We start from the raw sequence: 12,326 nt of genomic DNA on the forward strand, positions 1-12,326 counted from the left end.
AGTTGCTCAGTTTTAGTAGACAATAAGATTTGGATATGACGCCATGATGTTGATTAGGTTGTCAGACACAGCTCAGTCCATCCTTTGCTATACCTGTCCAGTCTGCGGACATGCAAACTGCCTTCTCAGAGTGCAGCACTGCCATTAATCAGGATCAGGTTTATTATCATCAGCATGTGTCGTGAGATTTGTTAACTTAGAGGCAGCAGTACAATGCAGTATATGATAACACAGAAAGAAAACAAAAATAAAGCAATTACAGTAAATGTATATATGTAGTGGTGTGCTACACGCATCGCTGAAATAACGACACGTAGTCGGTGTGCTGCAGTTGCGAAAGAGGTTTATTCAAACTTCGCGGCCTTGCTTTAAAGCCTTCCTGTATTCACAGTCCCGTCCCGCACGCAGGCTTTTCCCCTTGCTGGTGAAGCAGGCTTGACACCCTCTTTGGGACCGGCCTCAATGCCGGCACGCGCCACTTTGTGAGCTGGTTCTAGTGCCCTGGGAAGTGGGTCGCCACATAACCCCCCCAGAACTGGCGATACACCCCCCAATATCCTCAGTCTGGGTCAGACTCTGTTTGGGAGGTCTGCCTCTGTGCCGCGGTGCCTGAACCTCGACCGGCTGCGCCAAGTCCACATGGGCCGATTTGAGTCGATCTACTGTGAAAACCTTCACTTTCCCCTCAATGTCCAGCACGAATGTGGACCCGTTGTTTCTGACCACCGTAAATGGCCCCTCGTAGGGCTGCTGTAGCGTTGCCCGATGTCTGACACGTACAAAAACGAACTTACAGTTTTGCAGGTCTTTGGGTATGCAGGTCGGTTCTGTCCATGCTGTGAAGTGGGTATGGGGGCCACATTACCGACCCTCTCGCGTAGTCTGCCCGGGACTGCTGCAGGTTCTTCCTCTTGCCCCCTTGGGGCTGGTATGAACTCTCCTGGGACGACCAGGTGTGCGCCGTACACCAACTCAGCTGACAAGGTGAGCAGATCCTCTTTGGGTGCTGTGCGGATTCCGAGCAGGACCCAGGGAAGCTCGTCCACCCAGTTAGGCCCTTTGAGAGCCAACTTCAGGTGATGGTCTGTTCAATTGTGGGTGGTAGGCAGTTGTGTGGTGCAGTTGTGTTCCCAAAAGGCTGGCCATAGCCGACCACAGGCTGGAGGTGAACTGGGCGCCTCTGTCGGAGGTAATGTGGGCCAGTACACCGAAGCAAGATACCCAAGTTGCAATCAGTGCTCGGGCACAAGATTCGGAGGTGGTGTCGGTGAGCAGGATCGCCTCTGACCATCTTATGAACCGGTCCATGATAGTGAGGAGGTGCCGCGCTCTGCGCGACACTGGCAGGGGGCCCACGATATCCACATGAATGTGGTCGAAACGCTGGTGGGGGGGGGGGGTGGAACTGCTGTGGCGGGGCTGTTTGGCAGTGCATGCACGTTTTGGCCCATTCACTGACCTGCTTGTGGAGTCCGTGCCAAACGAACCTGTTGGAGACCATCTGGACGGTTGTCCGGATGGAGGGATGTGCTAAGTTGTGAATGGAGTCGAAAACGCGCCGCCACCAGGCTGCCAGAACGACGGGGCGGGGTTGGCCGGTGGTGATGTCACAGAGTAGGGTCCTCTCACCTGGGCCTACAGGGAGGTCCTGGAGCTGTAAACCGGAGACCACGGTCCTGTAACTAGGGATCTCCTCATCTATCTGTTGCGCCTCCGCCAGCGCTTCATAATCTACCCCCTGGGACAGGGCTTGGATGTTAGGTCTGGAGAGAGCGTCTGCCACAACATTGTCCTTTCCTGAGACATGCCGGACATCCGTCATGTACTTGGAGATGTAGGACAGATGTCGCTGCTGGCGGGATGACCAGGGGTCGGATGCTTTCATGAATGCAAAGGTAAGCGGTTTGTGTTCCATGAACGCGGTGAAGGGCCTACCTTCTAAGAAGTACCTGAAATGCCGGATTGCCAGGTATAGCACCAACAGTTCCCAGTCGAAAGCACTGTATTTGAGCTTGGGTGGTCATAGGTGTTTGCTGAAAAACGCCAGGAGTTGCCAGCGACCCTCAATGAGTTGTTCCAGCACTCCACCGACTGCCGTGTTAGATGTGTCCACTGTGAGTGCGGTAGGGACGTCCATTCTGGGGTGCACTAGCATGGCGGCGTTTGTCAAGGCTTCTTTGGTTTTAATGAAAATGGTGGCGGACTCCTCGTCCTTACCCGACATCAGGGCGAACAGGGGGCGCAAGATTCGGGCTGCTGAAGGGAGGAAGCGGTGGTAGAAATTCACCATACCCACGAATTCCTGAAGGCTTTTGATTGTGTTGGGTTGGGGGAAATGGCGGACCAGGTCTACCTTGGCGGGCAGAGGATTGCCCAGTCTTTAGTAATCCTGTGGCCCAGGAAGTCGATGGTGTCGAGCCCGGACTGGCATTTGGCCAGGTTGATTGTCAGGCCGTATTCACTCAGTCGGGTGTAGAGTTGATGGAGGTGGGACAGATGCTCCTGACGACTGCTGCTGGCTATGAGGATGTCGTCCAAATAGATGAAAGCGAAGTCCAGGTCTCATCCCACCGCATCCATTAACCGCTGAAACGTCTGTGCGGCATTCTTTAGGCCAAACAGCATGCGGAGGAACTCGAAAAGGCTGAACGGGGTGATGAGTGCTGTTTTGGGGACGTAGTCCGGATGCATCGGGATTTGATGGTATCCCCGGACGAGGTCTACCTTGGAGAAGATCCGTGCGCCTTGCACGTTTACTGCAAAGTGCTGAATGTGCGGCACAGGGTAGCTGTCCGGTGTTGTAGCCTTGTTCAGCCTGCGGTAGTTGCCGCATGGTTTCCAGCCCCCTGTCGCTTTGGGCACCGTGTGCAGGGGGGAGGCCCATGGGCTGTCGGACCGCCGGATGATCCCCAATTCCTCCATCCTCTGGAACTCCTCCTTCACCAGTCAGAGCTTGTCCGGGGGAAGCCTTCGGGCACGGGCGTGAAGGGGTTGTCCTTGTGTCGGGATGTGGTGCTGTACGCTGTGTCTGGGCATGGTTGCCGTGAACTGCGGTGCCAGAACCGATGGGAAATCCGCCAGGACTCTGGTGAAGTCGTTGTCGGACAGTGTGATGGAGTCTAGGTTTGGGGCCGGCAACTGTGCTTCACCCAGGGAGAACGTTTGAAAGGTTCTTTCTTGGCAGGTCGACCAGTAGGCTGTGAGCTCGCAAAAAATCCGCTCCCAGGAGCGGTTGGGCTACGGTGGCCAGTGTGAAGTCCCCTGTGAACCGACTGGAGCTGAACTGTAGCCTAACAGGTGCCGTAGGTCCTTACTGTGCTGCTGTTCGCGGCCCTCAGGGTGGGACCCGGTTCTCTGTTGCAGTTGTAACTCGTCGGAGGTAAAATGCTGATCTTGGCTCTGGTGTCGATCAAAAAGCGGCATCCCGACTGCTTGTCCCAGACATACAGGAGGCTATCCCGATGGCCAGCTGCCGTAGCCATCAGCAGCGGCTGGCCCTGGCGTTTCCCGGGAAAATGCAGGACAGCTACAGTGGCGGGCTTCTGTGCCCCACTGCTGGTGGTAGAAGCACCATTGTTCATTTGTCTCCTTACCCCTGCCTGTGGGGTTAGTGGGCTCTGCATCCGGGCCTGGTCTGATCTGCTGCTGGGAGCGTAGCCTGGTGATCTGTGCGACAGACGCCGCACTCTCCTTCCTGGCTTTCCACAGCACGTCTGCCCGGGCCGCCACCTTCTGGGAGTCGCTGAAATCCGCATCGGACAGCAGCAGGCGTATGTCCTTGGGCAGCTGCTCCAGGAATGTCTGCTCAAACATGTGTCCTTCGGCCAGGTACAGCATCTCGTTCATTAATGCCGACGGTGGCCTGTCTCCCAAACCATCCAGGTGCAGTAAGCAGGCAGCTCGCTCATGCTGTGACAGTCCAAAAGTCCTTATGAGCAGGGCTTTGAATTCTGTGTATTTGCCGTCCTCTGGGGGCGACTGTATGAACTCCTCAACCTGGACGGCTGTCTCCTGGTCGAGGGAGCTCGCCACATAGTAGTAATGTGTGGCATCCGAGGTTATCTGCTGAATGTGGAATTAGGCTTCTGCTTGCTGGATCCATAGGTGAGGTCGCATCGTCCAGAAGCTTGGCAGTTTAAACAAAACTGCATGAACAGATGCGGCGTCGTTCATCTCCGGTCCAAATATCGTTTGGGCCATCGGGGTCACCAATTGTAGCGGTGTGCTACACGCAGCGCTGAAATAACGACATGTAGTCGGTGAGCTGCAGTTGCGAAAGAGGTTTATTCAAACTTCGCAGCCTCGCTTTAAAGCCTTCCTGTTCCTGCCCTCCCCAGGCAGGAATACTGTACTGTAGGGGGCACATATTCACAGTCCTGTCCCGCGCGCGGGCTTTTCCCCTTGCTGGTGATGCAGGCTTGGCGCCCTCTTTGGGACCAGCCTCAATGCCGGCGCGCACCACTTTGCGAGCCGATTCGAGTGCGCTGGGAAGTGGGTCGCCACATATATATACATGTATGTACATTAACTAGATTTAAAATAGTGCAAAACAGAAATAATATTATAAAAAAATACTGAGATAGTGTTCATGGGTTCAATGTCCATTCAGGGATTGGATGGCAGAGGGGAAGAAGCTGTTCCTGAATCATTGAGTGTGTGCCTTTAGGCTTCTGTGTCTCCTCCCTTACGGTACCAATGAGAAGAGGGCACGTCCTGGCTGATGGAGGTCCTTAATACTGCATGCCAGCTTTCTATGTCACTGCTCCTTGAAGATGTCTTGGATACAATGGAGTCTAGTCCACAAAATAGAGTTGAATAATTTACAACTTTCTGTAGCTTCCTTCGGTCGTCTGCAGTAGATCCCCCCTTCCCTCCCCCCAGCACCAGACAGTGAAGCAGCCAATGAGAATGCTCTCCATGGTACATCTAGAGAAGGTTTCGAGTGTTTTAGACAACAAATCATATTTCCTCAAACTGCCACTGTCTTGCCTTCTTTATAGCTGTATCAATATTATGGTTTCCTGGTTAGATCCTCAAAGATTTTGACATCCAGGAATTTGAAACTGCGCGCTCTCTCCATTTCTGATCCCTCCGAGGATTGGTTTGTGTTCCCTCATCCTCATCTCATCCTCCTTCACTCCAAGAAGAAAAAGCTGAGTTTACTCAACCTATTCTCATAAGGCATGTTCCCCAATCCAGACACCATCCTTGTAAATCTCCTCTGCTTCCTTTCTAAGGCTTCCACATCCTTCCTGTAGTGAGGCGACCAGAACTGAGCACAGTACTCCAAGTGGGCTCTGACCAGGGTCCTATATAGCTGCAACGTTACCTCTTGGCTCCTAAATTCAATTCCATGATTGATGAAAGTCAGTACACCGTACGTCTTCTTAACGACAGAGTCAACCTGTGCTTCTGCTTTGAGTATCCTATGGACTTGGAACCCAAGATCCCTCTGATCCTCCACACTGCCAAGAGTCTTACCATTAATACTATATTCTGCCATCATATTTGACCTACCAGAATGAACCACCTCACACTCATCTGGGTTGAACTCCATCTGCCACTTCTCAGCCCAGTTTTGCATCCTATCAATGTCCCACTGTAACCTCTGACAGCCCTCCACACTATCCACAACACCCTCAACCTTTGTGTCATCAGCAAACTTGCTAACCCATCCCTCCACTTCCTCATCCAGGTCATTTATAAAAATCACAAAGAGTAGGGGTCCCAGAACAAATCCTTGAGGCACACCACTGGTCACCGACCTCTGTGCAGAATATGATCCGTCTACAACCACACTTTGCCTTCTGTGGGCAAGCCAGTTCTGGATCCACAAAGCAATGTCCCTTTGGATCCCATGCCTCTTTACTTTTTCAATAAGCCTTTCATGAGGTACCTTATCAAATGCCTTGCTGAAATACATATACATTACGCCTACTGCTCTTCCTTCATCAATGTGTTTAGTCACATCCTCAAAAAATTCCATCAGGCTCATCAGGCACGACCTGCCTTTAACAAAGCCATGCTGACTATTCCTAATCATATTACATCTCTCCAAATGTTCATAAATCCTGCCTCTCAGGATCTCCTCCATCAACTTACCAACCACTGAGGTAAGACTCACTGGTCTGTAATTTCCTGGGCTTTCTCTACTCCCTTTCTTGAATAAAGGAACAACATCCGCAACCCTCCAATCCTTCGGAACCTCTCCCGTCTCCATTGATGATGCAAAGATCATCAACAGAGGCTGAGCAATCTCCTCCCTCACCTCCCACAGTAGCTTGGGGTACATTTTGTCACACAATCCACACAGATTGCTCTCTTCTAGTTAAGAAGTCAAGGATCCAATTGCAGTGGAAGTTGCAGAGATATCCATGAAATATATTTCTTTGAGCAGTAGCAGTAGATATATTTCTTTGAGCAGCAGCAGCAAGTCTTTCACCAGGTCCCGAAAATAATCCCTCAGCCTTTATTCCACTTCCGGAAAATCATCAGATGTTAACCCTGTACCTCCTCCCCCCCAAGCTCCTCTACATCACAGTTCTCTCATGCACGCCAATCCTCAGAGCCCATTCCTTTTTCAGATATTCTACTTTGTTAAACATTTTCTAATCCACACATTGCACATCAAAGAAAATGTCCTGCAGATGAAAAGCACATCAGTTTTGCACGCTAACATATTCATACGTTCTTGGACTGGTAAGTGTGTGGCAAAAGAGGGGCATAGCTGTGACTGCCAACTCAATGTGGGGATACCATATCAATATCGCATTGCCCCATTGAATTGTGTCCAAATTTAAAAAAAAAATGACAGAATTTGTTTCTTCTGTGTGAACCTTGTCTATCAAATCTAATGTTGGCCTCAGCTATTAATTAATGACAGTGGCTTTCTTTTGTTATCACTGATGAAATGGCTTGAAATGAAATAATAACAGCTCCACTTGCAACATGGAATTCAATGGAAATGGGGGTTTATTTTAAAAACTGTGACATGGAATCCAACCCCTCCGTAAAGTGCGGGTTACCTACATCAGAATCAGGTTTATTATCACTGACATGCATCGTTTTGTAGTCGTAGTTCACTGCTTGCTAAAATAGTTAGAATTTGATGGCAACTTTGTGATCAGGTAGTGAACTTGAATGAGCTATTGCATGCCTGACTATATCACTTCATTAAGTCTGATATTTGAAGCTTCTCCATGTTTAGGTTTTCTAATGCATATGCTGTGTGGATCTTGAAAAACAAACTCAATGTTCAGCAAGATTTAGTTAAGAATTTGCAGTTCTTTATCTTTTTGTGATTAAAGTAATTATTATTGCAGGAAGAGGCAAATCATTAAATATTCTGTTTTATGTATTCAAATGCAGAATTCATTTCAGGTAGAAAAAGTTTTTCCCTTATAAGTTTAATCTTGAGTACTGTGAAAATGGAAAATATGATCTTTGCTTCTGTTGCCTGAAGATGCTTTGAATTCCAAATGATAGGATAACCCTGCTCTTGCATGCTTGCTTACTTCAGAATTTTTCTAACATACTGTAGATTGAATTTTACAATGAAGAGCAAACACAATTCAGTACTGTGCTATGGAATTATTTTGTTTCTTGTATTTCTTTAATATAATTGAATACAAAATTATTAACATAGTAGAGCTTCACACTGTGAGCTTTCAGTTTCATATAATTATTGAAAAGTACATCAGCATTGTTTAAACATTTGACTCTTATTTTTTTTCTCCCTCTTTTGCAGAAATGACGTGCATCATGTTAAACCTTTGAATCTGATAACTGGTGACAACACATCCTACTTCTGGCTCTTTTGGATGTATTTCAGTGGGAGCGAAAGGGCTAACAAGCTTTGTTCAGGAAGCACATAACGAGTTCTTATATCTCAGGAGAATTTTTACCAACTGATGCAAAACAGAAACACAACAGGAAACTAAAAGAGCTACAATAAACACGGCAAAAGCACTTGACAAATGAAAGTTTGAAGTAAAAAGTCTACAACCTCAGCAATGTTTTATTAAATATGCAGTGGAAAATAAATCAACGTATTTCAACTCCACAGATGTCTTTTGATAAGTTTGATGGGCAAAGTCTGCCTTTTGTTAGGTGCTTACCAAGCCAATCCCTGATAATTGCATAGACTGCTAACACCACAGCAACTCGACAATATTTTTTCCTTGACTGTATTATGTCAGAAATGATAATTCCATAACTATGGCATGTAAAAGAGATTTCTATTTTTGGTCTGAACGGTTATCTTTGCTTTTATTTCTGGTTAGCTTTCAATGGCTTGGTCCTGTTATTGGAAAGCCAAAAGCATCATCACGACCCCATGTGAATTCCATTAGAATTGATGGGGACATTGCTCTGGGGGGACTTTTCCCTGTGCATGCACGGGGTGGGTCTGCTGCTAACTGTGGAGAACTGAAGAAAGAAAAAGGAATACACAGGTTAGAAGCAATGTTGTTTGCCTTAGATAGGATCAACAATGATCAAGAACTTCTTCCCAATATCACATTGGGTGCTAGGATCCTAGATACTTGTTCCAGAGACACCCATGCCTTGGAGCAGTCATTGACATTTGTGCAAGCTTTAATTGATAAGGATAGCACTGATGTGAAGTGTATGAGTGGAGGACCACCAATCATTACCAAGCCAGAACGAGTGGTGGGAGTTATAGGTGCTTCAGGAAGTTCTGTATCCATAATGGTGGCCAACATACTACGTCTTTTTAAGGTAAGACTTCTTATTGAAGTAAATATCTCTGTTTTCACTGAGATGTTGCTGTTCCAGGCAAATGATGGATCTACTGAATTTTATTGATATAGTCACTGAATATTGTTCTGATTTTTCTGTGTATGAAAACAAGCGCCCTGGATTTTGCAATTGTGATTCATTGGCATGAGTAATACAATGACACAATACCTAATATATGGAATATTGTAAAGAAAGCAGTTGTATTCCAATATTGTACAGCATTAATTTAAGGAATTACTGAAAATATATATATATTGTACCTTAATATAACCAATTCCCATTACCCTTCAACCGCACTAATTCAAAGTTTGTCAAATTCTTTATAAAGTGAATTGTGGAGTTATCGACTTAAACTGTTGTCATGCTGGATGTTATGACCTTAACACCCTCCTAACTGATTGACTAAACAATCTAGAGAAAAACTTGCATGCAGGTTTTATAGTACAAATGTTATGCGATCAAATAATATGAAGGTTCTTCTCTGATAAGGTCAAGACACTGGGTTGCAATGCATTGTCAATAATTACCAGCCACCAAATTAAATGTACTAATTTCATGATGATCAGAAACTAAATCAACCAAAGTTTTTCTACCTAGTATGAAGACTGTAACTTGAACCAAAACAAATGTATGCAGGTGAATTTGTCTGTTGTAATAAAATAATTGCAACTAATTTTGGAAGATTATTGAGCTGTTATTGATTTGATCTCTGTATTCCTGTTCCCTTCTAGCAATTTTAGAATCCTCTTGTGAAGAGGTGGTTGTTTCACACCTTAAAATATCTAATGTATGGAATATTTTTATATTGTAAAGAAAAGAGTTGTATTCTAATACATTGAAAGATTATCTATAATCTGCTATATATTACTTCAGAGCAGTCTATCTAATATTTATTAATCTTATCCTGGAAGAGGCTTTGCTAATAAAAAGTGGTTATAATTCATTGTCAAAAAAGAACTGTCTCTGTATATTTTAGTACAGAACAGTTTAGATCTACGCTGATGAAAACATATAGAATCTCACATGATATAGATATTGTATTTTATAAAGGAATGAAGAATTAACCTGTAAATGATAGAGAAAATTTGTTTAATCATGTCATGCACTTAATAGAACAGAGGATGTGTAGTTCCAGCAGAATGTTGTCAATCTACGACTAGCTACTGAGATGGATATGACAATAAGTTTGATGCAATATGATAAATGATTCATGCAGAATAGCACGGGAAGGGTGGAGCTGTAGTTATTTACGACAAGTCACTTTCAAGATGGCCAGTCTGAAAAGCTCTTATTTCATTTAATGTTTAGTGTGTAAAAGGAATACATTTCCAGTCTTTCATCTCATAGGTTGGTCATAATAATGTTAAAGAAGGAATAATAAAATGTCATTAATGTCTGCAGCTAAATTTGTGACAGAGTTTTGTATTATTTGCTGTGATTCCCTGTCATGTCCAGTGATGAGTTCTGAGTGCAAACTGCACCTTAACATTGCATGATGATGGTGCACTATTTTATCATAATGGCAATCATAATCTTTTCAATTCCAAATATGTAATTAACTTATTTCCTTATGATTTCCTGAAGGCAACTTACCACCAATAAATAAGAAACAGAATGACAGAGCTGGTTCCAGACTGTAGTCCACAGCATTATTTTTGATTTAATTCTGGCAAATGCCAGATTGAAATCTACCCTTGGTAAATGCATGCAATGCGTGATAGACTCATTGATGGTAATGCCAAGTGTAAATGTTTGGACCATCTCTTGCTGGCCCTTGCTTGCCAGCTCTGTGATTAGAGTATCACTCAGCACTAATGAGTTTGTATCCTTATGTTGTCTAGGTAATGCTGCATGGGCCTGCTCATCTCATGAGGAACTGCAAATGAAATTAAACTTTCTCAATTGTTAACAAAAAAATCCTATTTCTGGTTGTTTGATGAAAGGAAAGATATTGATAAAGCAACTGAATGTGGCTGAGGCCAGGAGAGTGTCCTGAGAGTGATGGCTGGGGCTGGGATGATGGGCCTCTATTAACTATAACCGTCTTCTTTTGTGAGAGGCATTAGTTCAAGTCTTCCGTCAATGATCATTGGCCAGCTTTACCTACTCTGATGCTGCAGTCTGAGTGCTGTCTTGATGTCAAGGAAAGTTATTCTCACTTCAAATCAGGGATAGAGTCATCAGGGACATTTTTGAATACTTCAGGCCATTGGGATCTTGGACTTCATGCATAATAAAGTTTTGCACCAGTGAGCCCTAAGAAGAAATGACCAACTACAGAGCATCCATTTAATGTGCCTTTCCATGTGCCATAGGTTGATCTTACTCTTATCTTTAACAGAACCAGTTCTTTCTACTTATCTGTTAAGCTGTGCCAGTGCATTGGAATGCAGTAAGAGTAATGTCCAATAGAATGGCAAGAATATCATGTACAATAGTGTATAAAACAGATAAAATCGAAGCATTATTTATATGTTTCTCATGTGGTCCAAGAGTTTACAGTGTGCTAAGAATTACTAATTAGAATGGGGGGGGGGGGGATAGCAAGGCTGTGGTTATCTGTGAGTGTTGAACACATTTATTCAACCCTACAAATAAAAGAGGCAAGAGCCACTTTTTTTGGTTTGGGATGGATCTGCCATTTTGAGAGAGGTCACGATTAAGATACTGAAAGAAATTAAAAACAAAATGATCATCACAATGTGCTGCTCAGGAAGTGGGTCAAATTGTCAATAGAGTTGAAAAGAGAAGCACAGCTGTCTAGTAAAGTACTGAATTTGATTGTAAAAAAGAAACCTAGAAGGTATCTCATAAATCACAGAAGTGCCTCCAGGGAAGCTTCTACATACACCTATGTGCAACTATTCAGGATAAAAGCTCATGAAAGCAAGAGATATTCAGCAACAAAAGTATTAAACAGCTCAATGGATGATTATTTTATGCCATTTCCAAGTGCACAATAGTTTGAACAACATTCTCTCCGACTAACAAGAGGAAATCTGCAGATGCTGGAAATTCAAGCATCACACACAAAATGCTGGTGGAATGCAGCAGGCCAGGCAGCATCTATAGGAAGAAGCACTGTCGACGTTTTGGGCCGAGACCCTTCGTCAGGACTAGTGATGAAGTCCTAGTTCTAGTCCTGACGAAGGGTCTCGGCCTAAAACGTCGACAGCACTTCTCCCTATAGATGCTGCCTGACCTGCTGCGTTCCACCAGCATTTTGTGTGTGTTGTTCTCTCTCAGACTAACAAGGTTACAATTTTGAGCTTGGTATAATTTGGTGACCATTCAGAAATTCTGCATTTAAGAGGCACTTTGTCTTTGCTTGAGCTGCTTCTGCCTGTTATTCAAATAAAATCCTTGCATCTATTTTGCAACAGATTTTGGACTCGCATAATTAATTTTGAATACTTCATTACATTACAGCTGTGCAAATAAACAATGTTATTGCAGAAAACCAAATCAGTGAGATTTTATTTTATTTCAAATTAATTAAAAGTGATGACCTGTTTGGCTACAATAATAGAATAATCATTCAGAGGCATCCTTCAAACAATAGTAAA

At 44.7% G+C, this 12,326-nt stretch overlaps 1 protein-coding gene across 1 annotated transcript in view; it reads left to right on the forward strand.

Annotated features, from left to right (window-relative positions):
• The first annotated feature begins 8,217 nt into the window (after positions 1-8,217).
• LOC132381175 (metabotropic glutamate receptor 4-like) overlaps positions 8,218-12,326 on the forward strand; it is a 1,091,809-nt gene continuing 1,087,700 nt past the window's right edge. Inside the window, exon 1 of the mRNA XM_059950466.1 lies at positions 8,218-8,739. Coding sequence (XP_059806449.1) covers positions 8,218-8,739 — 522 coding nt within the window. The remainder of the gene's footprint in view (positions 8,740-12,326) is intronic.

This window comes from Hypanus sabinus, chromosome 25 (genome assembly GCF_030144855.1).
Source record: "Hypanus sabinus isolate sHypSab1 chromosome 25, sHypSab1.hap1, whole genome shotgun sequence".
Taxonomy (NCBI): Eukaryota; Metazoa; Chordata; class Chondrichthyes; order Myliobatiformes; family Dasyatidae; genus Hypanus; species Hypanus sabinus.